Source organism: Ambystoma mexicanum, chromosome 9 (genome assembly GCF_040938575.1).
Source record: "Ambystoma mexicanum isolate Mex_15411 chromosome 9, UKY_AmexF1_1, whole genome shotgun sequence".
In the NCBI taxonomy this organism is placed as follows: Eukaryota; Metazoa; Chordata; class Amphibia; order Caudata; family Ambystomatidae; genus Ambystoma; species Ambystoma mexicanum.
In genome coordinates, this window is record NC_090931.1 from 780,073,682 (window position 1) to 780,099,926 (window position 26,245).

The 26,245-nt window shown below is 44.0% G+C and overlaps 1 protein-coding gene across 2 annotated transcripts in view; it reads right to left on the reverse strand.

The window, feature by feature from the left end:
- Positions 1–26,245, reverse strand: part of DNAH7 (dynein axonemal heavy chain 7) — a 1,167,586-nt gene that overhangs the window by 298,881 nt on the left and 842,460 nt on the right. For both annotated transcript variants that reach the window (XM_069615701.1, XM_069615700.1), the window contains 2 exons: positions 11,804–11,958; positions 7,315–7,505 (listed from right to left, as the gene is read on the reverse strand). In XM_069615701.1, coding sequence (XP_069471802.1) covers positions 7,315–7,505; positions 11,804–11,958 — 346 coding nt within the window. The remainder of the gene's footprint in view (positions 1–7,314; positions 7,506–11,803; positions 11,959–26,245) is intronic.

Here is a 26,245-nt window from a genome sequence, read left to right on the forward strand (position 1 = left end):
ATAGAGTTTCTACTTCATTTCAACCCCAAGAGCCGTTCCCCTCATGTCAATTAGCATACGAAGTGGGCGAACAAAATAATGTCCCGATTGCATATGGTAACTTTCTGCTCAGAACAGGGTGTTATGAGTTACTCTCCTTTGAATTATGTGAATGGACGTTGCCTGATCTAAATAGCGCATCTTCTGAACACCTGTGAAGAACTGCTTTCATCTCTGGATTTTAACTCCCCAGCTGTCCTTATCGTTCTCTATCTCTCCTCTGCATTTGAAACAGTTAACCACTCCATCCTCATACAAAGGGTCCACGAAACACTTGGTATCTTGGAAAAGGCACTGGATTGTCTGTCCTCTTTCCTCACTAACCGCTCTACCCAAGTCATCCTGGGCCCCTTCGCCTCTCCTAGTTCCATCTCCACCTGTGGTGACCCTCAGGGCTCTTTAACATCTACCTTGCACTCCTTGCACGCCCCATCTCCTCTTTCTCCTCTAACTTCCAGTGTTATGCACACACCACAGAGCTCTTCTTCAGACTCCCTGCTAATCCTCTTGCACCTTCCATCTTCCTTGATTGCCTATCTGTCATCTAATCCTGGTGCGCCTCCAATGATCTCTGGCTCAACGCCTGTAAAACTCAGATCCTTCCCATTGGGACCCCTGTGCCCTCCTTCTTCCCTTCACTCTGGCCTTCCTCCTTGGGCTCCACCCCCTTGCTCCTTCAAATGAAGTCAGAACCCTTGGAGTCATCTTCTACTCCTCTTTTTTCTTCCTCCCTCACACTCAGGAAATTGCCAAGAAGTCCAACTATCAGCTCTTCCTTCTCAAAGGCATTCTACCTTTTCTCATTTTGCCACAGATGCTCAATGTGACAAGCCCTGGTTCTCTCTAGACTCGACTACTGTTACAGCCTCCTCCTGAACCTTCCTTCTTCCACACTGCGACCCCTCCAGCTTATCCAGAATAGGGCAGCAAGACTTATCCTTGGCCTTAAGCCCAGGGACCGCATCTCTCCTGCACTAAAAAGTCTTCACTGGCTCCCAGTTGCTGCACGGATTAAATTCAAACCCCTCTGCATCATCCACAAGGTTGTCTGGGCCTGAGTACTGCACTATCTTCAACTTTCTCTCACTAAATACTCTCCCTCTAGACCTCTTCACTCCTATGGCATCAACTTTGTGTGTAAAGCATTTTGCTAAACAGAGGGCAGGGGGTCGCTCACTCTCCTCTATGGGCTCCCTCCTTTGGAATAGCCTCCCCCTTGCACCTTGAAAAGGATCTTCTCAAATTCCAGAAGCTCCTTAAGACTTTCATCCTTTCCTCCTCCTACCCCCTTCACTCCTTTGCTAATCCCACAGTTGCTGAATATGTGTCCTTGGCCCTTATGCATCTTTGGGGCCTTGACCTCCCACACCAATTCCTCCCACCTCCTGTCTGTCCACAGCACTTTTCATTTACACACACTCCGCTCTGGAGACCCGCACTTACACTTCCCGCGGGCCAGGCCATGTAGCACTCTGCATTTTTAGCACTTTCTCCATGGCTCACCCACCGGTACTGACCCCCTGGCACTTGCCCTCTCTTCCCTCTTCCATCTTGTCAGGGTCCGGCTTGACTGAATTCCACAGGAGCTGATGCTGGCCCCACAGACCCTCACCAGGAGTTCGCCTCTCAACCCTTAAATATAAGCTGAGCTGAAAACCCCAAGAAAGGGAAAGGGGAATTTGGAGAAAATAACAACGGAGACACTGCAGCCCTGCAACCTTCTGATAGGCTCTGGTATCTGTGGTAAACAAATACACCTGGTTACTTATATGATAATATAAACTTCTTTTCTAAAATTATTCTAAATAAACTCTAAACTCTTTACCTCTTAAACCTCAGGAAAAGACTTAGAGGCTAATATCTGTGTGGAATATCTTGTAAATAATATCTTGTGTAGTGCATATAGTTCAAGCCACTCAAGTCTCTTTAGAATCCTAAAGTGATGACCCTTGCAAACACCTTTCAGAACTAGATATTCTTCTTGCTTCAAAGTTCTTTTAACTCTATGTAGTTTTAAATGCTTTTATAAAATGCAGTCTTTCTCTAAAGTATTGAATTCCATTTGCATAAATTACATTAAATAAATATTCTTTAACTTTCTGGAATGCTGCTTTCCTTCTGCGTGAATTGTTTCCTTATTCACACAAAGAACGTATAGTTTCTTCCTTGATAAGCGTGAGCGAACACGTGAAATCAGAAGACGTGAAGAATTGTCCTCGCGTTTAAAATACACACGCGATTGTTTACCAAACCCGCGCGTGTGAAAAAATAAGTAAACGCGATAAAAATAACACGCGCTAGTTAAAATGGACTTGCGCTCTATTGCTACCGAACTCACGCGGAGAAACGAAACGTAATTCACATAAAATAGTTCACGCGTTAAAAACAACTCGCGCTTAATCAAAATGGACTCGCGCTCTATCGCAAACCAACAAGCGCTTTCCCATGAAACGTCTTTCGCGTTAAAAATGTACACGCGCTAAAATTCACTCGCGCAATTCTTTTGGGCACGCGCGCTATCGCAAACCAACAAGCGCTTTCCCATGAAATGTCTTTCACGTTAAAAATGTAAACGCGCTAAAATTCACTCACGCAATTCATTTGGGCACGCGCTCTATCGCTCTGAATACCCGCGCGCTTTCAAAAACACGTAAACGACGACTTGCGAGCTCGTGCACACATTAAACAGTCTTGAAGAACATTACACGCAGTTAATTAACTTTAAACTTCTACGCACAATCTTCAAGCTTGTTTTCCTTATAATAACTTTAACTGTAAATGTCTCTTTTCTCAAATAATTTTGAAACTTGTTAACTCTTTAAGGTTTCTTATAAAAGAAAATGAAAGTTCACTGTGACAATCTTAAAATCTTTAAAAGAACGATCCCACCTGATGTCTTCTTGTTGAAACTGGATCAGCTAACGATATTCTTACTTCTTTGGTAGATTTTCTGAGCTCTGAAAAGGCCTTACTTAAGGAGCTTATCTAATGTACAACCAGCCACTGAATTTCTATGGATGAAAGGCAGTTTAGAATCTTGCTCACCTCCCAAGAATGAAAGCCATTGTCCTTTCCACCAGTCAGGCAAACCAAACATATCATTGTTCCTTTAACCAATCAGATTAAGTTTCTTTCGCTCCATCTTGACCTGGGCAAGCACAATGTTAATTCTATGTACAAACTCTTCCTGTTACTAACCCAGCCAGCTCTGAAAGCACAACTAACCCAGCCAGCTCTGAAAGCCCAATGTTAATCCTGTTACTCTTCCTGTTACTGACCCAGCCAGTCCTGACACATCTGCACTTGCACGTCTGAATACTCACAAGGCAAAGTAGGTTCGCCTCCCTCCCTTTTTTCCCCCTCTGCTCTTAAATGTTGTGCTTTATTGCTGTAATGTATTTCCTACTATTCCTTCCTTCCTGCTCTTTGGGTGCATTGAAACTGTATATTCTTATTGCATAATCATGATTTTATGGCTCGACAGTACTGCTGATGGACGATCAGAATGTAGGAAATGTCAGATGTACAGAAGAAGATAACAAATAAATACAAAATCAATTCAGAAAATAATTTACTGTGACGAGAGGCTGGAAAGTAGGTGTATTTAACAGTGCAATTCTTGAGAATTGGTGCCATTACCCATTAATTCGGCGCTCAGCTCTCCCATCTGCTAAAACTTTGATTGGATTAGTGGGCTAGATGGGTATGCATGGAAATACTAACGGCAAAGTCCAGTCTAGGGTGGAACCAGGGCAGCGTTCAGCGTGAGTCTCATGTGGGACGTTGGGCTGAGATCTGGTGGATCTCACTTGCATGGGTGGGAAAGGGCTGGTAAGACCCCTCTGGTGTGGGGGAAAGACTGGCAGAGTGTTCCCTCATGTGAGGTGCCTGGGGAAAAGCTGTTGATTTATCTTTGATTTTGACATAATACAATTGATGATGTTCTGTGGCGTGGTAGTCCCAGATCCCTCTTCCCACCATGTACTTCTACGGGGAAATGAGCAAGACGAGAAAGAGTCACACGCGTTGCACAAGTGCCACACGTGTGAAGTACCCAAGTAAAGCAGGGGTTGGTTGTGTGGGACAGTAGAGTAGAGTAACGCCACATGGACAACCTGCACAGCGCTTGCCCCAGTTAGGCAGGAGACGCTAGGGGAAATAGGGAAATGTAGGCACGAATAGATGCAGCCGCAAGCCAACCGTTTATTGCTTTGCAACGCAGAAAAAGGGACTGATTGATGGGTGAACTCCCAGGGGAGGAGCCGAATGGAGGGGCTGTGTGCCATGGTTATCACAATTAGTTGGGACATCCAAAAAGTATGGGGGAGTGGGGATGGGATGTAAGAGTAAATGGTGAATGCTTGTCAATGGAGGCTATGGAAGGTTAGGTCTGTTGACATAGCTTTTGTAACCAAATGGTCCTTTGCAAATGTGTTCTGCTGCAGTAAGCAGATATTTTGGAATGACCACTAATATTAAAAACGTCTTTGCCAGCAAAGAGTATGTTTACCTGTTCAGCCCTACAACTGCTGGCACCTGGTACAGAGATATATGCCCTGTTTAGGGGATTGATATGATAAGTTATTTATTACACGCTTGATACCCAGAGGTTTCTAAGCACGAACCTCTGTTGCTCGTGTCGCCTTGCTCCCAAGGCGGGCTCGTTGCCGCTGAGCTATCCTCCCGAGACTACTGCACATCAAAAGGGAATGTTTGTGCAATTTCTAACTGGTTGGGAATACTGACACGGTGGACTATATCGTTAGGATTTTTGGATTTTGCATTTCTTTGTATTGCACTCACATTTAGTTGCACAAGTTGGAGAATTCACCCATGGCCTTAAACATTCGATTTCTGTTAAATTGTAACATTGTTAAATTCATAACCGCTCATTTTAAAATGTACACCCATTCTCTTTGTGTTAAAAAGCTATTGTGTACTTGTTGGTTTTAATTCTTGTCTTGTGAATATAAAAAGACATGGGAATGCTAACTCTGACAGAATAAATTACTTTGTGCATTGTACTTGTGTTTCTGATTCATATTTTACAGTAGAATGTCATTGCCTGAAACATCGTCATTCATTAGGCTGTGCCCCCAGCAAGTTGTTTGTATAAAGAAGGGTCAAGAGGAACAGAGTCCTGGAGAAGGCGCCTAGAGGGATGCTCCATTCTGAATAACTAAGGACACCCGCACATCAGTTGTTATAATATATTCTTGCTCTAATCTAGTGCAATTAGAATCGCTAGTGTTTGCAACAACCTCTATAGTGGATACATCTGCCAGGGTTATATTAAAAACTGCATGTACCATCTATAAAGCAATCTCAAATGGACCGCCATCATACTTGGTGGCTCATCGCCACTCTTCGGGCACCTCTTGGAACCTCAGGTGGCAAAACTATTAACAGGTTTGAATCTAAGATAGTCCGTAAAGGAAAGCCTTGCATGCAGCCCTTCTCCTACCACGCCCCAAACATCTGGAACTTAATCCCAGCAGAGACTCAAAATGCCCCCCCATCCTTCAGTTACGCAATGGATCCCTTTCAACAATACCTGCTGGACGAACACAAATCGCCCTCACCCTCCGGCCACCAACAGTACTGCGCCACTGTATAAAATGCCAAGCCCACTGCTTGCACCCTCCTGCTGTAAAGCACTTTGCTGCTCTTGGGCTAGGTTTGCCCTTTTATTAATAAAATAGAATAACTTAAAGGGGTCAAAAGGGAATGAGGTAAGAGGCACACCAGAAAACGTGCCAGCCCACAATTAGGGCAGCACCCTGTGTCTATCTTATGCTGCTTTCTGGAGCAGAACCGGTAACCTGTACTGTGGGACGCCATCAACAATGGGGTCCCCTAGAGGTTAATCTAAATGAGGGACTTTCAGGTTCCAGAAATGCCATTCTGAGGCGACAGAGGATGTTGGCCTGTTCGCCAGCCAGGAAGAAGCTGTGTGTTTGATTCCAATTGGATGAATCCATGACAGCAACGATCTCCCAAAATGTGGCACAGTCTCTGCCCTGCCTTTTTCATTCCAATGACGAATCTAAAATGTGGAGCTGGGGCCGGAGAAGGCGGCCGTTCAAATCACCCTTACCCGTGCTGAATGCATAAAGGTCACATGCAGAGTGGGCAGTCAGGACTGGGACAACCTAGTATGATGTAATAAACGGCACTGTGCCCATAACCTGAACCACCATTAGGAGAGGCCTGCCATACCATACTGCGGCTATATTCAGAAAGAGCTTATTTCAAGCATTGTATGCCACAGGATCTATAACTGAAACCCTCCCTCAATTAGTTGAGTTTCCCCTAATTCTTCTCCTGATAAACCGAAATTTGGTCATAACTGCATACATCTGAATTGTGATAGAAAAGGTTTCTTAATTTGAAAGCACAGCATGGTTTGGTGCCAGTCCACATTAATAATGGGCCCTTGTATATCTGTAAAACATGTTTATATTCATGTGTGTTAACTAAAGACCCCATTCATAGCATGAATGCTGCATCAGATTATTTGGACAAAGCAAAAAGGGTCTCTTTGTTCTTTCTTGTTGACAGACATTTCAGGGAAGCTATTTTCTCTCCGATTTAGTTAACTCCTTCCAGCGTTCTTGTGATATGCGATTCGCTTGTATTCGCTTTACTGTGAGCTGTAGGTTACCATACATTACCCTGCACTGATTTTCGAGCGACTGTGCAGTTCTTTGTGCTGAAACGTGCAGTATTTCGCCCAATCAGGCGCAAGCACTTGAACTCCTGTCAATTGCTTCTTAAGACTGCCACTGCTACTTAAAAGTAATGGCGGCCCTTAAGGAACTGACTGGAACCGAAGTGAAGTCCCTCCTAATTGTAAGCAGAAGAAAATGAACGCGCGCCCCCCGACAAACAGAAACCAGAGGAACTCAATTAGTATTTCAGAGCTTGATGGGGCATCGAGGGCACTACGAGATTTGACACACAATTAAAACAACCAGATTAGAAACCCCAAGGCGTCGCGCGAGGTGAAGAGTCAAATGGCAAGATGAACTTCCTCAGAGGGAAAATGGCCGCTCTGTGTGCAATAACAGTAACACGAAATGACAAAACATCAGACTTTACAGGCGAAGATACCTGCCGGGAACATCATAAATGAAAGTCAAGCCCCAACTGCACTGGGAATAATTACCCTTTTCGTCTAATTGTTTTTCCCAACCACTTATTCCCTATTGGCGGGAAAACTGCTAATGCAGAAAACGGATGAAAAAAATGCGCATTCGCTCTGAAAGGACTAACCTTTACAGATGTTTCAGGGAGGTAGTGTGGGTTTCTCAGCTTGGTCGTGATGTAGAAGCGGAAGTCGGGCGAGTATTCGATGGTGGAGTCTCCCAGGCGGATGCAGATGCTCCCTCCTTGTTTGAACGTCTGCTTGAGCAGCAGCGGCTCCAGAATCGGGTCCAGTTCTTCGGCCACATTCTCCAGCAGCACTAGAAAGGAGTGATGCAATGAGTGGATTTGCTTCAGAAAATGGAGACCGTACAATGCTTCTTACAGCGTGAGCATTTGGACACATTGGCCTCTAGTGCGCGGCTCCATTTTGCAAATAAAATACATACATAGATTACATCCAATATATACTCAGTTTTAGGAGGTCAGTTAAGTCGCGAGTGGGGGCACAAAGAGGCCATCTACTTTTCTGTTTTGTGTGATATCAGGTTACTATCAGGGTTGTGATCAAAGAAAATCAATACAAAACATACTAAAACCAGCACAAGACATTAAATTATAATTGGTTATTTATAACACGCTTAATATACCCAGGGACGTTATTTGGGGGCAGACAGGGGTCGCAACTACGACCCCTGAGGTCTCCCTTGCGACCAAATGGTCTCTCTTGCTACCCCTAAAAAATGCATTTAAAAAAAACCTTTTATTTTTAATTTTAAACTAAGCTCCTGGGCTGGCTGTAGCCAGCGTCATGTGGCTCTTTGTTTCTGGAGAGTGGGTGGCTTTCTTGTACAGGCTTCTTAAAAAAAAAAAAAAGAGTGTTGCACTCGTAACACTTTGAGCAGTGACCCTAAATGAGAAAGAATGGGAATAACAAATGTGTCTTTCTGGGGGCGAGTCCCTGATTTAGTCTGTTCTGAAACACCTTAACTCAGCCTTTCATCCTTTTGAGGTTGATAAATGAGTACCAACACAGGTTGGGTGATATTGTATGTATATTTGTTCTATATAAAGCTCTTAAGCGTAAATGCTATATAATAACAAACCATTATCATTTGTCCTTGGATGCATGCTTGCGTTCACAGTAATTTGGTAATATGGGCCTATACACACTGATATTAACGATACATGTGGTGATCCATTCTTGTATGAAATGTATATCACATTATAGTGGTATCCTAACCATATTATTCGTTGTGTACTTAGGAACAGTGCTATGTGATGCCCCTTCCTTTTTGGTGAAGGGGCGAAAGGTTGTGTCCTTTGCTTTCCGTGATGTCACTTCGGGATTGGGTCAAATTACATTACGTGCTGTGATGACATCAGAGGTCAATGGTCATGTGATGTCACTTCCGCTACCCCAGGCATTTTGGTGAAATGACGTCCCTGTTAATACCTAGAGGTTTCTAAGCACGGACTAGGGAACGGACCTGTGTTGCTCCGCATTGTTTTAGTTCCAGGGCAAGCGTGTTGCCCCTGAGTTATCCTTTCCGAGACTTTAAGTGGGGCAAGGGTTGAGGGGGTGGGGCTTGGACTAGGGGGTGTGGCCAAAGTGTCAAGTGTGTGGGGGAGGCGAGTGTAGAGGGACAGAGGGGAGATAGTGGTGGACCTGTGCAGCGCTTTTGTGTCCCCCCTCCTTTTGTTTCTTAATCACTGGCTCTGACCTCTGCAGGCACGGCTTGCAAGCATCTGAGCCGGCAAATAAGAAACAGAGGGAGAGAGCACACCAAAAGAATTGCAGTGCCCTGCCTTTTGGTTCTTTATGAGGGGCTTCAACACCCAAGGCAGCCCTTAGCCTTGCAGTTAAATGGCTGCCTCCGAGATCAGGGCTTCTCTGTTTTTTGTAATCAGAAGCTCCGACCTTCAAGTTAGCCCTTTAACCATGCAGCTCTTTTGTGCAAAACAACTGCCTGAGGTGTTTGGTGCTTCTAGGGCTAGTCAGGGGGAGCCCGGCTTCGGAGCACTTTTTTAAGACTAGCCCCGGCCCACTTAAAGCCCTGCCTACAGAATTCTGGGAGGAAGCCGCTTTACCTTGCCATTCCTGACTGTGAGAGTCTAATTCCTGCATGGACAAGACTTGTTCTTTTTGCTTGCTCTGAGGACAACACTGCATTCTGGGGCCAGATTATTTTCAAGCACCTTAGTTCCATTTTTTTCGCTCCTCCTTGGTTCCCTAATCACTTGCATTCACTTTCAAGATCTGCTGTATCACCTACAAGGAGGTGGTTCTGGGCCAACCATCGTACTTTGCTGAAAAGTTGTTCATTTGTAGGGGATCGAGGTACACTAAGAGCACCAATATGGTACATCTTGGTATCCCCTGGTTTTGAGACTTTTTGGAGCCCTTCCTTCCCCCCCATTCGTCTTCTCCCTACTCTGCTGTGGTTTAAGAAGAGCTTAAACTACATTTATTTCAGGACAAAGGTTCATCTTGTTGTCCTCACTATTATATTGCATTGCTCGATTTGAATCCATTTGTGTGCTGAATGTGCAACTTTCTTGGTGGCTTAATGGCTGATCTAAATGGAGCTTTGGTGCCGCCTTTGGGAGGAATCTGCAGAGTTTGAGCGAAGAGCATGGAAAGGCAGGAGGGGGTGGCCCAGGAGACAAAAGAGGCCATTATCTAAAGGGGTACAGGGCCACTGCTGATGATGGTGATGCAGGGGGTCAGCGTCGCAATTAAATGCAAGCAACACTTACCTGACCTGAATGCTGCCTGTTGGGCCACACCCCCGGAAGAACCCCCGCTGGGTTTTGCAAGAGGGCCGGCTGGTGCCATGGCCTAACTTGCAGCATTCATGTGAGGTAAGTGTTGCCTTGGCTTTTAATTGCTGCACTGACCCCCCTCCAAGGCACCCATTTGCCCCAGAGACGCAGGGATCGTCACCCTCTCACCTGAGGTGCAAGCGTGGTGACCCCTGCATCTCTAATAAAAGGGGTGTCAGGCATTGGAGGCGGCAACACAATCGAAAGGAGAGGCTTTTTCTTCTAAAACCTGAAGCTCTTGCTTACACACGAGACCTCCAGGCTTCAGAAACAAGAGCCTTGGCATCTAGCAGCTTGATGGGCCGGGGTTAGCAGGGGGCTCTATTGAGCCCCAGCAGGGCCTCGTCTCGGACACAATTTTCTGAACCTGCCGGAGCTCGGCCCCGGCTAGCCCCGGCCCACGTAAAGCTCCAGGTAAGACAGTATGAAAACCAGGCCTAGTCCTACCCATACAATTAAGGCATCACATTTCTAGGATTGCCCAAGAAAACTCTCAAGACCCCCATGCACCCCAACATAATATAGAGTACTAACTTTCAATGCTCGAAATCTGCCTTAGAGATACACTCCTTCTAGCACAGCACTTTAGGACATACCCATCTCTCTGCATACATCACCATGGGCCCCCCTAACAGGGCTGACATGCATCCATGCAACAAAAAAACCTAAAAAAAAAACATTGTTTCTCAGCTGCATCCCGCCCTTTGAATTGTACAATCTACTTCCTTTTAACTGCCTCTTCTCCTCCTCCTGATCATTTTGTGGGGTACAGTACGTCATTGTACAGACTTCAATAACAAAGGTGGGGTGGGGGGGGGGCGGTATAACAGCCTCTCACTGCTACATAACATTCTATCATCAGATTTGATGATTTCTTGAATGAGAAATCCGCATGAAATTTCGCGACCAGAATTTGACTCTTTTTTTCTCCTAACCGTTCCCTACATAATAACTGCCAAGTTGCCCTGTGTCCTGTTATGACACCTCGAGCCAGTTCTGTTTTTTCCCACTGCATACTGGAACTTGTAGTTTCGCTATTCCCATTGTAAGTAGGGGCCTACAAGTGTCAGCATTCAATGGGGGGAAACCAGAACTGGCTCGAGGTGTCAATCCATGACACAGGGCCACTTGGCAGCTATCCGATCCGCACATGCATGGCTAGCCAGGGGGCACTACATTTTGAGTACATGCAGGCCGGCCCACTGTGGCACAAGCTCCACATTAGATTACGCAAAGACCTCCTGTTGCACAAGATCCATTAAGATTCCGCTCTTCTATTGAACGCTCCCGCCTTTTTTGATGTTCGATGCCGTCTGGCGGCGTAGTTAGGTGGCTTTCAATACCCAGGCAAGGCTGGCACTAACTTCTTTAAAATATGAACATTTCCCATTTCAATTACCTCGTATATTTGGTCTTTACTAAATTACAGACAATCACAGCAGAAACCGTTTAAGTATGTCTGTAGCTCAACATTTCAACAGACACGCCAAGCCTGCAGAATTCTGGGGGCTAATGAGGACATGTGAATGCCACAACTGCCACAACAATTAAAACAGCTACATTAGATAAACATTCACTAATGACTCTTTCAACACGTCGAACCTCACACCCTGCTACAAGATATCTTTAGTGATTTTATAATTTGATTAATGGTGAATCTGAAAAAATAAATTCATAATAAAGAAACCGGCGTTGTTGAGAAGCAAATCTCCCACGTTGTTTTCGTGAGCCGAGACTGCCCTCTTTCGGCTGCTCGGCAAATGACATGTCGATAATCCCACCTGCCACTTACCTGGTGTACCGAATTGAATGCAGTTTTCAAGTGTTCTTACAAAGTCCGGGTCACTGAGCTTAATGATGTGCAGGGTGTTGGCTTTTTCCATGTTCTTCACCCATTTGTTGGCTTGGCCCTGGGGGTCGATCATCAGAGGCCATCTCCTGGCATTTCTAAGAGACAAATACTGCATTAAACGCTTCTCAACAGAGAACACGAGCTGCTCTGTGGAACTTTTCTTTTTAGTGAATAGATGAAAAGCATACAGTGGATGTGACCGTGAACGTGCCTACTGAAAAACAGCACATTTCCCACCGTGGCAGTAGCTTTTAAACAGCCAATCATGTGTTACGCACGTTGCATCATGCAGAAAGGGCGATTTACTTAAATACCTACTAAATCACAAATACAATTCATAATACCAACGTGGCAGTGGCAGAGAGTGGTTTTGATATATTTGTGAAAGTAAGTAAAAGCTGTGCTGGAAATTGACAGTTATAGGTGGAACTCCCCTACCACCCTCGCCCCTTCCCTTTGTGTGGGTGTGGGGTGGATTGTTAGGGGTGTTGGTGGGATTGGGGGCTGAGCTAAGAGTCGAATGATGTGCGTACCCTGAATATAGGATGCTGGATGCTTTGCATAAACACAAAGTGCATTTTGGGAACATAAGAATGACCACCAATTTATAAAACATGTCTGTCCTGGTAATTCAAACGCTCATTCCTTCTGAGCAAGCAACGCACACTTGGTATGGTGCTCATTTCCTCTATCAGAATAGTCACCCAAACAGTAAAATGTGTGCAAAGCATGAGACATATTTATAGCTTTGGACGGTTTCATTCTTTGAGGTTTGGGCTGCTGAGCAAAGGACGACTTTCAGATGCAGTCTGTGAAGGTGTTGCATATTGCGGTTCATCTGTACGCATAGAAATACTGTCTTTCTATGCAGTGTAGCTGAGCGGCGATATGCAACGAGCGCCATGCCCCAACCCCCCAAGTTGAGGAAGCACTCTGCGGCTCGCGGCAGACACAGCAAGACTCGGGGCAGACACAGCGTTCAGGAAACTCATGACCGTCAGGACTAGAGAGTGCCCTCAACTTGGGGTGGGGCCTTGGGTCTACACGTAGCGGTGCTCCAACAAGACAGTTTTTGCAGGAGAACAACTCCATCTTGTTCCTGCACAATTCCTCCCCCGAGCAATGGTCAGTCTCAAACATGTTCTTCTAGTGAAGCATTGCAAGTCTGCACAGAACCCCCATAGTCTGAATACATTTCCACGATTTATAATGTGTGCAACATTGTTAACGATTGCAAATCTACAGGTGCCGATCATCGAAAAAAAGATATTCTTCAGGCCACAGTTTTCACAGGAGGTGAAAAGACTTTTCTTTGTGTTTTCCGCTATGGTCACAAAGTGAAGGCCCAAGCCTGGGCCTGTGCCGCCACAAGTTGGAGATCTGATGATGGATGGAGGATCTCCTCCGGCAACGGGTACCTACTGCCAGTAGTCATTACGTGGCAGAAGAAAAACCGATGGATTATCGTAAAAATAGGCAAAAACATAGAAAAAAGTTGTAGGATTCTGAGAAGCGAAACACAGACTCCCAACATGAGAAACGTGCGGTAAAGATCTGAAGATGGCCACCAGGGGAGAGCTTAGGAGGACGAGTGTCATTGACTGGGGCAGTACAACCGAACGTAACACTGATTGGTGAGAGACAAGCAGTTTTTAGCATAAAGCTAAACAGCTTTAATTTTACAGAGGCTATGCAGACTGATGGCGGCGAATATTCATTAGCATGTGAATGCATGCAAGAAATAAAAAAAGAAGAAAGAATTTGTACCAGCGACAGTCCTCCCGGGAGGAACCGCGAGAATTGGTTCATGCTTACGAGAGAAGGGGAGAAGACTGGAACGCCGGGGAAGAAGCCAGGAGGTCTGCAGCTGGTCCCCAATGAGAACAAGGGCTGGCGGGCTGGTCGATGATGGCTCCAGGCGGTCTTAAAGCCTGAATAGCGAGATCGCTACTAGGAGGAAGACTGGTGCTGCAGAGCCACCACAGGCCAAAAATATCTCACGGGACACCCACGAGTCAGAAGCTGACTGCAGACATTGAAGAGGAGCCTGAGCCCTCACACATGACGAAACAAGGCCCGCAAGTGGGCAGAAATGTGTCGGGATCAGAATAGATGGTGGCAACCAGTAAGGGGCAAGAGAAGCCACAAGTACAATGCCTGGGACCCAAAACTTAGTTGTGAAGAGACTTTCACACCCATCGAAATATATGGTGGTACTTGAGAGGAGAGTGAACCAAGTCTACCAGGAAGGAAATCTGAGAATGGTGAGTCTGAGACTCACAAACCCAAGAAGAAAAGATTGTTGGTCAATCTTTAGAGTCACAGTACCTGGCTCAGAGGCAAACCAGGTTGGCTTTGAATCCAAGAGAGAGCATCGAAAAGCATTAACCCTGACAGGGTGTTGTGGACATTGATCTTCATAGTCAGAGTACCTGGCAAGGTGGTAAGCCAGGTTGGTGGTGAGAAGAACCAAAGGAAGGGAGTAATTCCTCCTGCTGTTTGTGAGCACGGTGAAAGGCCAAGAGAAGGGAGTCATTCTCTTGGTAGTATGAGAAACTGGAAGAGACCTGGGGAAGGGAAACATTACCCCAAGGAGTTGTGAACCTCATGAGAGAAGTCAAGAGAAGGGAGACATTCTCTTGGCTGTGTGAAGAGCTTTTAGGCAACCAAGGGAAAAGAGACATTTTGCCTGGAATTGGTGAACATTATGAAAGAAGGCCAAGAGAAGAGAGTCATTCTCTTGGCAGTGTGAATTGCAATGAGAGGCCAGGGAAGGGAAGCCACTTACCCTGGTATTAGCAACACCATTGAGAAACCTGAGCAAAGTTAGAGGGGAGGGAGTCATCCCCCTAACACGGTGAAGACACATGATTTCCTCTATGTGTCTTGGTGGAGCCCCATCCAAGGAACATTTTTTAGACATTTTTTAGACTGTTTGATTTGTACCTTTCTGAGAAGAACATTTCATTTACCCCATCCAGAAGTGAACTTTGGGCTGTCATCCAGAAGAAGGGAACCATTCTTTTGGACCAACAAAATCATCCCTTTTTCCTTAGTTAATTCAGAACATAAGGGAGGTAAATAGGTTTTGTGATGGAATCCTTAGTTTGTTTGAGGCACAGAAGATTGCGTTCCTAGAGCCACCAATGAAAATGACTGCAAGCAGAAACATAGCACTCTGGAACCAGAAGATCAAGACCTAGAGCTGTGAGAAGCCTGTTGGCGTCCTCACATCTACTCCCATTGGATCCTCTTCTCAGATGGCCAGGGAAAGGTCATCACTCTTGGATCCTGACCATGGGGGTGGAGAAGTGAGGGAGTATCACCTAGGTGGAGGGTCCTTGGTGATTGGGAACAAGAGGTCCTCAGGTGAGACACGGTATTCTGCATTTCCCTTTCATGAAGAATCCTCCATCCTGGAGGTAGTCATGGGGTATTGCTATCCCTGTCCCACTGACCATGAAAACGACAGGAAATATTACCAATTCAGAAGTACCAGTAAGAGGCGGAAGAAGAGAGGGGTTAGGGGTGAAGAAGGCAAGACATGGTATCCCCCCTTTCACTAATGAAGACCAACCTAACCCTCCTCCGGCCTCTATAGGCTACTGTAGCCCTCCATTTCCCCACATTTTACCTCTGCCAGTACTGGGACGAGGAAGAGGTGACACAGTAATGAACACTAGAAACCCATTTCACCACTAAAGTACTGGGACAAAGAAGATGCCTGTAGAGTACTGTGAGCATCAGGCATGTCCCTTTAATTATAGTCAGGCAAACCCAAGTGCAAATCCACACCTGCAATCTGTCAAGTGGTTGCAGGTGTATAAAGGAAGAGCCAGAAAACAACAGAGAGAGCAACAGGGAGGCCTGTGTAGGAGAGACCAGCAGGGCACCCTTCTCGTGAGGAGGCAGCCATGGTGGGACCGGAGAGGAAGCTAGGACGCCAGCCGATGTCCCAGAGGACTTGTGGAACCCAGGGCAAGCTGGGCTGTCAAGCCGCCACAGGCATGAGAGCCTCCATATGGAAGAGAGAGCAGCTGGAGCTGCGAGTGAAGAAGAAAGAAGAAAGGACGCCGTCCGTGCCAAAGCAGCAGAACCGCCGATCAGTGGAGGACAGCATCAGAGTACGAGCAGGGCTCTCGGAGGCCGGCCAGCCGATCCGAGATGTGGAAGAGAGGAATCGGACCCATCGGAGAGGAACGCTGGGGACCTGTGAGTGTCAGGAAACTCACTTAGTACCGGGGCGCCCCCTGAGGGCTACGCATATATAATTAAGTGCCGTATGAGTTGTATTGAATACTGAACTGATCGAAAATTTGAAAAAAAGTTGAATTACGTTAATTGAATACTGAATTGAATAAAAGTTTGAAACAAAACTGAATTACGCATATTGAATATCGAAATGAATACAAACTTCAAATCAAGCTAAAGTAAGCTTATTCAATATGGAACTGAAGAAAACTTTATGGGCTAAGCTAAATAGCGGATGAACGCCAAAAGGGAAAGTGCCCATTTGAAAGCAACTCATGAAAAGAGGGCAAGTGTGAAAGAATGTAACAGAAAGGTGGGGCATGGAAAAGACCAACACAAAGTGAACTTTATGAATGGACATAGTACGGCAAGTCCAAAGGCTGGCAAGAAGTGTGTGACACGTTATGGCAAAGCCAAGGGGCTAACCAGGAGAAGCCAGGAGAGTGTGAAACTGCCTACACAAAGAGAAGCTAAGTGAATGTGAATCTGTACACAGGGACATGTAGACAAGAGCCTGTGGGTATTGGAGATCCTAGGGTTCCTGGTTGCATGACCTGTGATGGGTGGACCGTGTGGTCTGAGAACTGCGCCTAGACCAGTGAGCCCTAAATGGTGAAAGTCAAAGACATTGTGCAATGACCCAAGAAGGAGAACTGTGAGTGAACTGGTAAGGCGAGCCAGAAGGAGGGTCAAGTGGACCTAGATTTAAGTTGAAATGTGAAAGATTGAAACCAATACAAGTTGCTACATTGAAATCTTGGGGAAGGCAACCCTGAGGTTTGATGAACTGAAAATACTGTCTTGAGGACAGAGCCTCAAGACCAAATTTTGCGCAAACTGTGTTGCACTGAACTTGGGGAAGGGAACATCGAAGACTGTGTGGAACTACATTGCCTTGAACTGGGAAAAGGTAATCTTGAGACTTTTTTGTGGTACTGTCTTGAACTTGGGGAAGGGGAGCTGAAGAGGAAGTTAAGAGCTGGAAGAAGCCCAGAACTTTGTGTTGATCACCATTTCTTTTATTATTGGTATTCCTACACATGGTTTAGCTTTAGTTGTGTGGGTAATGATGGGTTTTGAACACAGACAGACTTTTAAATTGAACTCTTTGACTTAGACTTTCCTTAGTTTTGTTCAGGTAGCGAAATTCCACCTCAGCATAGCGCAAGTTAGGCCTTCTACCTTCCTGACATTTGATTTTATACACCATTTTATTTTGAATCATGGATCTGTTGTCTGTATCTTGCTTCATGATGCCGTCACAGAACCAACTAAGAACGTGAATGCAAGGAGAAACATGGAACACTGGAACCCGAAGACCACGTTCCCTGAGCCACCTATAAAAATAACTGCCAGGAGAAACACAGCACTCTGGAATTGCAGAACATGTTCCTAGAGCAAACTAAGAAAGCAACTGCAAGGAAAAACTGTTTGCTGGAATTTGAACACAAATTTCCCAGATTCAACCAAGCATGTGATTAAAAGGTGGAAAGTGTAAGGTTTAAACTTGAAGGACAATTTCATAGAGACCACTGAAAAAGTGCTGGCAAGGAGAAATGCTGCATGCTAGAATTCAAAGATGAATCTGCTTGAACCAGTTTAGCAAGTAACTCATAGGAAAGAAATGAGTTACATACTTTAGAGATCACTCTGGTCCAGCAAAAGATAATGGTGCTCATTTTGGAAGTCCCCAGAGCATGAATTAAGGGGCAAAAGACAGGCTGGAAGGATTTAGGCCTGCGTTAATTCCTCCATTCACACTCAGGGGCAACTTTGATTTTTTAACGCAGAGGTGGGGGGCAGAATGGGAGTTACATTTCTGCCTCCCTTTTACCCTCCGCCTACAAAAACATCTTGGTTTTATGCCAGCATGTGGGTTTTTATGCTGGCGTAAAACCAATCATTTCCCAGGTAATCCGCCTGATTTTGACACCAGCAAAAAGATGGCGGGTTACATGGGAAATCATTGTAAATGCCGCCTGCTATAACATAGCAGGCAGCATTTGCTCATTTTACACTGCATAAAGATGCTTCAGCCGCAACTTTACACTTCTCTTTTGCACTCCAGAGTGCAAATTACGAAAATTGTCTAGAGGGAACCTCTTTGCATGTAAGTGGTCCCCTTCGGGCAATTTGCGCTCAATTTTTAAATGAGCTCCTTTTTTAAAAATATTTATTTATAGTTACAAAGTAACTTTTACAAAATGACAAGAACACATTTTTTTTTAAACGTAAGAAGAAACATCAAAATTTAGACAGGCACAATTAATCCTAACAAAGAAGTTTCAAGGTTTTCTGACAAATTTCATATAGCAAATACATATACGATTTCCATAAAATTCCTTAAAACTCAAATCTTAAAATTCTAAAAGGCAGTGTAACTAATAGTGATAAGATAGTTACAATAAGATCCAATAAATACATACAGTAACACACCTCCATAGACACATCAATTTTCTTTCTAACAGTACATAAGAGTTTCAGTTGTCATTTCCATAGGCCACACGGGTGTGTTACTTTGAAAATTAATGTGATACCAGTGCATTATGAGTACGTTAGGTGGAACTATCTCATATTGCTTTAGCAGGATTTCATAAGACTCAGCACGCTAGTTATAAAGGTGTCAGTGCATTGTAAGTACATTATATAGAGTTATATTGTGTTGTTTAAACTAGATTTCATAAACGACAACACATTTTTAGAAATCCTATTATTGCGATCTGTAGCTTTACTCTTTTCCCATGCAGCCTATCTTGCCACAAAAGCTCCAAATCCACGCACTCAGTATTTGGTACATGACAGCTGAAGTAACTGATGCGTTCCTTTCTTAATTCGTCACATTTGGTCAACAAGTGCACTAGTGTCTCACAGTAATCCTTCTGCTTACAAAACAGGCAAAACGAGTGACACCTAACTTCGCAAATTTCTAATGTCTTGTATTTCACCCGTTCCCAGTACATTAAATCGAAATCTCATAAAGTACTGTCTCCATTCTCTATCTGGAAATTTAATTAGATATGGTGCAGATTCCCCCATCTTTTTACTGTCATTTACAATGTGATTGTATAGGCAGGTTTTCCTAACCTCTTGTACTGTAAAGTTCCAATCCGCATGTGACAGTAATTCTTTCACTTTCATTGAGTTCCTAATTAGCATATCTCTAGGGACACCCAATAAATCCAGTACAGCGTTAGCTTCTTCCATCATGTCTCTCAAATATTTTGATGTAGGCGCACCACTCTGTATGCCCTTCCCCATAATATCATACAATGTAGGTTCATTACTGGTAATCATTTTCCTATAGAGGGACATTCTTCGCCATTCCAAAATGCTCCTCAATTAATGCAGGCCGTGTTAATAGCGAATTGCCGCCAGGGGCCCACATTTAGGCAGACACCTCACCATTGATTTTACCATTTAGTTTTGTATAATGCCACCTCGGTCCTGCACCATAATGGAGCCAATTCCACGCCGTAAAAAAATTGGGCTACAATTCAGCTTTTGTACAGGCGAATACAGGGCATTAATGAACATTTTCCATATTTCAAATTTATTTTGCGCACTTTGATCATTGTGCCCACCTTTGCATTCAGTAAGTTGTGAAAATTCTCCTTTTTTTGTCCCCGAATACCGGATACCCAAGGTATCTTATTGCTGTACCGGTGGGAAGTTTCACATGGTTTAAAAACCATGAGAAGCAATTTCGTTGTTTCTTATGGGAAAGACAGACTATAACTGTTTGAGTAGTTTATTTTTAACGCATTTACAAAAATGTAATCTTTAAAAGCAGATAGGAGACGCTGAGTCCAATGGGAGTATAGTCGTACAGGGTCACGTCGTCTGCATAGGCAGTCCATACAATCTTAGAACCCTCAATTTTTGGTGAATTAACTAAAAGGTGTGTAAAACTCTGCCCCATATCAGAAAAATACAGATTAAAAATGGTTGGTGCATAGATACATCCTTGCCTTAGACCATTTTTAACCCTAATCTCTTGAGACAGTGCACCCTTCACATTAAGTCTCACTTTAAGCCTAGAATCCTCATGTATATTATACAATACAGATAGCAAAGGTGTTCGCATTCCTAAATGTTCAAGTTTGGACCACAAAATTGATCTATCCACTAGATCGAAAGCTGCAGTAAGATCAATTGACGCTATATAAATAGGTGAATTTCCTGGGGTCCATGCTGCATTTTGTAAGATGTTAATTAAAAGACCTCCTGCGTCAGTACCTACATTTTTTCTAAACCCAAACTGATTTGGGGACAAAATCTTAAACTTGTCCATCCAACTGCGAATATGATCCAATATAAGAGTTGCGAAAATTTTGGAATCAACATCTAGCAAAGCAATGGGTCTGTAACTTGAAGGAAGTGCCCTATCCCCCTTTTTATAGATGGGTACAATATATGACATTCTCCAACTAGAAGGGATGGTCTTTGTGCGCAGAATGTCTTCAAATAAGAGGAATAACATTTTTGCCCATATGTTTACATTTCCCTTCATAACATTATTGCAGAGCATATTTGGGCCATGGGCCCGCGAAGAAGAGCTTTTGACAATGATACATTTGATATCTTTGACCCCAAAGGGAATATCCCATAAAACATCTGCAATATACAGTGAAGGATTCCAAACCACAACCGGAGGGGTATATAGAGCATCAAAGTGTCCTTCCCATTGTTCTGAATTTACACAAACAGATTGAGCTTTCATTTGCGTTGTACCTCCCTTATTAACCAGTGCCCAAAATCTATGTGCGTTAGCATCACGAAGAGATGCAAACATATCTTCCGCATCTCCCTGGTACAGTTTGGCGCGTAGGCACCTGGCTTTCCTCTTCCATTTGTTTTTTAACAGAGAGAATTCACTTCTATTCATCAATTTTTGTGAGTTTTTATGAAATGTTAGGTACCCAAGTATTTCACGATTACGTCGTTCTTTAGTGTTTTCATTTCTTCAGAAAATGCATGCTTGTGGGGTTCTTTCCTATTTGTATATTCTTTTTTTTTGTTTAATCCCCCTTTGCCAATAACGATGGACTCTATATAACCCCCCAAATGAATTTTGGGTATATAATAATTTTTTTTGGATGTACGTACTATTGTTAAAATCTTCTTGGAAAAATGTGTTGACTCTGTTGATGTTGGTTTTGTGCCACACAATTCGATTCTGTTTGGCATTCAGGGACAGCGAAGTATAGTAACTAGAAACATCAGTTCTTTCCAGCTCAGTCACTATTACCATTCTTAACATTTTGTGGTCACTCTCCAGTATTTCAATTAATATAAACTCATGTATGAGCGAAAAAGTCTTGGTACCCACAAAAATGTAATCAATAGTAGAGCTCCATTTCCCATTTAACCAGGTGGATTTGTCCATAGATTCTCCCAAAAATTATTTACACAATAAAGCCTCCAGCCGCCTATAAATTGTGCCCATTGTTGCCCTTGATGGTATTTACGTGTGTCCCCCCACTCATTTCCAGTCCGACCAACCCTTCCTGCATGTAGTTCTTCTTCCACACATATTTCAGAATTAAAATCCCCACACATAACAATATACAAATCCTTCTTTAGGTCCTGGCATTCCTGAATCATTGAGTCAATGGATTCAATATACTTCTTTAGATCGCACTCTGGTTGCCAGTATATGTTTATGATTAACAAATAAGTTTGTGCACACTTCCGGCCCACGTTTATAAGCGAGGCTATACAACCTTTATTAATACTAAAGTTCTTTATGGTTTCAAAGTTAGCATTATTCTTTATGGCGATAAGCAATCCCCCAGCCGGTCTCCCCTTAGTTTTTTTCATGGCTGGCTCCTGAAAAATTGGGAAACCATCTAGAAAAAAATTGGTTGTTGCCCAGGTTTCTTGCATGCACAGGAAGGAGTATTTCACAAGCTCTGAACAAGTGTTTACAGAGTACATTAGTGGACGTGACCCCCAAAAGTTCCATGATAGAAAATTTAACTTCGCAATACTCTAGGTGGAGTCTGTCAGACCTTCAATCTTGGCTATAGATTCTCTCAGGGATTAGCCAATGTTCCAAGCTCATTCATGCCTTTGAGTTGTTTCTCAATATTTATGTTGTAACCTCCTTGTGCTTGCTTATTCCCTTCTAACTTACTGGAGTAACCTGTCCACTCCCCACCCTGTTGTGTTCCCGAACCTTGACTAAAATGTACAATATCATAACCGAATCTTTGCAGAGCCACTCCTTCTGTGAGTACAAGCTCATAGTTTGCTCTCGAGTAGAACACAATCCTAACACAATCATATCTCGTCGGGTGAATATAGAATATGAGCTTAATATCCCCCGAGGAGATCAATGAGAGGCGAGGAATTTCATTAAACAGGGAGAGGATCCTTACTCGGTTTAGTGAAGGGGGACCTCCTATTGTTAATACAAAATTCAATATGACACTAGGGTCATCCACATATTTCGGTTCCCTCCATTCTCTCCAGTCCTCCTGCCCAGCATATTGATACCAAAGATCTTGTTCCTCCTGCTTCAGGTGCCTATCTGATTCCCACTCCCTACCCCCTCTGGTCTCAAACTTCACATCCCGCCCTACATTGAGATCTCTTCCTTTTTCATGGGCCTTCTCTAGATTCCATGGTTCAATTTTTTCTCTAATACGTTCATCAAATTCATTATCCACCTGTTGTATTCGATTAATTGGTGGATCTTCCACTCTGCCTTCCGCACACGTGGCAGTAGGGTTGACCAAGGCCTTAGTGGAGGGATAGTCATGTTTTAAGTTTGGCATATCAATATTTAATCCATCTTCATGGGATCAATCATTTAGTCCCTGTAGACTATGAACTTCTTTACTTTCTGTCACTGTTTCAGGAGGATTCCTCCTTAGTTCTCCCTCCAAAGATTTGCGCTCCAAATGCACTATAGGAACAGGGAGGGTTAAAGCCAGCTTAGATGACTATTGAAGAATTTTGAGAAGAGCTTCCTGTACCAGAATTTTTTATATCTTCACTAGGAACAACAGTTGAAACATTATCACTGGCTTCCTTAATTTGAGCCTCCCCCCGCAATTCCCGTCCCCTCCTGCTGGACTTGGCTAGTAACGGTGTCTGGTACCTTGGGTGCAACCTGATGTATTGCCTTATCCAGTGCTGTCTCCTGAACTGTTTCTGTAACAGTCTTTTCTTTTGTTTTTGTGCTGAAGAACTGTTGGATGCTCCGAACCTCTTTGCAGCCTTCTGATCTAATATCAGTAGACTTTTTAGGGTCTTCTTTTTTTTTCTTATTTATTTCTATTTTTTTGTTTTTTTGTGTGGTGGTGGCAATTTTCCCCTTGTGGTCCATGACTTCAAACAGGGTGTTTGATGCTTCTCCGTATTCGGCAACATGTGCCTTGCGTTCAATTTCTGCTGTCTGTGGGGGGGCTCCCTCTCTTCCCAAATCCTGCCTTCCTAGATCTTCCTTTACATTCAATGCTAACTTGCTTTCTTCATTAAGTTGGGTAAAGTCTAATATACCACCCTCACCTGATAAACTACAAATGTTTTTGATGTTCATGTTCGTATTTTTTATTTTTATGGAAGGTTGATTTTGAGATTTCTTTATTGATCCTGAATTAGCAACCCTTTCACTCTTCACTCTTCTTTTAATAGCTGTAGCCCTCATTTTCTTTTCTCTATGGGAGATAACACGTCAAAGAGTTGATCTTCTCCCTGATTAGGCTCTATATCTTGTGTTCGTTTCAGTGTCTGATCCTTTGTCGCCTCCTCTTCTAAAACCTTCAGTAGAACAGATGGACTATCGGGTTTACTTCCAATACTGAGTTCTGAGGGATTAATTTCTTTACTATCTCCAGTTTCATACTCCACTACTCTCTGGTTTTCCACATTTTTTATCTTCTCTGAGTTGATCAATATCAACTTCTTCAATTCCTTCCAATCTTCAGTCGAACCCTCTTGCACATTTTTACTCTCAGTCTTATTTTCTCTCACTTCATCACCCGTTTGGGAGCCTATACTGTGCCACAACTTGGGTGCCTTGTTTAATGGTAGAATATGTTTTTTATGTGTTCAGGGCATGAACAAACCCTTCCACCCTGCTTACTTTTTCCAAGCATTCTACCATCATGATTCGCAATTCCAGAATCTCTCTGTGTGTCCTTTCATGCCCCTTGTCCAGGAGATTAAGAATCCTGGTTAGGACCGGAAAGGATTCTAACGTGTGAACAATATCTTCAGTATTCGATTCCTCAGAGGCATGTATATGGGCAGATTCCTCAAAGTCATGATTCAGAGGAGCAGTAGGAATAGTTGGACGGAGCATTTATGAAGATCTGGCCGTGGATCCCCCGATTCTCACTTCCAAACATACCCCTCCCTTCTCTCGTATCCTCTGCGAGGGTTTGGGAGGAGGAGGATGCTAAGGCGTGCTCCTCCATTCTACCCAAACTGGATTAATGGAGGTGCACATTATCATGCCCCCCTCCTCCCCAGGCCCTTACAGGTGTTGACAGTCCTGTGGATAATGTAACCCTTTTATCCACATCCGCAGATAACACAGAAGCTAATAGGGATGTGACCAGCTGTGGCCTGGAGGGCAGGGTGTCATCCATATTTAGGGTTGAGGGCCTTATTAGTGTATCTTGTACACTTAGAAAGCGTTTATGCTTGTGCTCCTCAGGCAAATCAACCTTCTTTGGTGGCTCACATGGCTCCTTTACTGTGTCTCCCGATGCAACTGGGAGCGGGGGAAAATCAATACCACTCAATTCCCATTTTACAGAGGCCCCTTCCCCCATAAGGTTCTTGGGGAATTTTATATCCATATTCAGGGCGTACTGATTTACCCCTAATACACTTTTAATGTTAGGGAAGACAAAGGTTCCACTTGTAATCAGAATATTTTTTTTTTCCAGATTTTAGCAGCCTCACACTGGGTATATAGCTTTCCACTACGGGTGCCTACCATACTCCGGCAAAGTTATACTGTGTAGAACCTGGGCTACACTGTGTATGTAATAGAATGGCACGTACACATCAAGTTCTTTAGATTACATAAATTTGGTTTAAGTTTAGCCGCGCCAGGTTTAAATAAAGTGGTTGTGACATAAAGGGTAAACACTTTTCAAACACAGTTTTTCTCAACTGCCTATGCCATAGTTTTCCAAAAAATAAAAAAACTCCCGACAATCAAAAGGTCAAACTATGCACGTAACAAACACTGGAGAACCCCCCTCATGCCACAATACGTGGAGCACCACCTTCCCCGCCCAGTTGTATATACAATACCAAAAATACCCTCCACTTAAAAGAAAGAAGAAATACCACAGTACCCTACATGGGGAGGTCAATAGCGTTGTGCTCCACGTTCCCCGTGTCCTTGCTGCGTACTCAGGATAAATTGGCTTTATAACGCGGTTCTATGCGAGACGGTAAATGTCTCCTATTTCAACACAGCCTCTGTCCTCATACACGCGCAAGGAGCTTTCTCTAGTGGTTGTACTCGGGAGTCGGGTGTTTCCCAATTCTTTAATTCCCCCCAAAAAAAGGGAAGAAACTAACGCCGCCCTCGCCCCTGCTCCCGGCTAACAGGCAAACAGGGCACTTCCGGGCACTTCTCGGTGCGCTCGGCCGTGCCAATTTGAAGGAGTTGCCAAAAAAGTGGGCATGGCTAATTATAAAAAGAAAAAAGAAGGTTTTTTAGGTGTATTAAAGTATATTAATGTACGTTAATGTACTAGATGTTCTTCCAAAAGTGGGCTGAATGCTCACCCTATACAAACAAAGTGAATAAATCCACAGTATTATCCACAAAGTGCAGGTAATCCACGGTCTTAGCAGGACGCCTCGCGGGAGCTTCCAGGCAAACAGGGCACTTCCGGGCACTTCTCGGTGCGCACGGCCATGCCAATTTGAAGGAGTTGCCAAAAAAGTGGGTGTGGCCTATACAAACAAAGTGAATAAGTCCACAGTATTATCCACGAAGTGCAGGTAATCCACGGTCTTAGCAGGACGCCTTGCGGGAGCTTCCAGGCAAACAGGGCACTTCTCGGTGAGCTCTAATGTCTCAACTACAGCACCTTTGAAATGTCCAGCTGCCAGGCTTAGGCGGCTGATATTTTAAATCATACTAAAACAGGACCA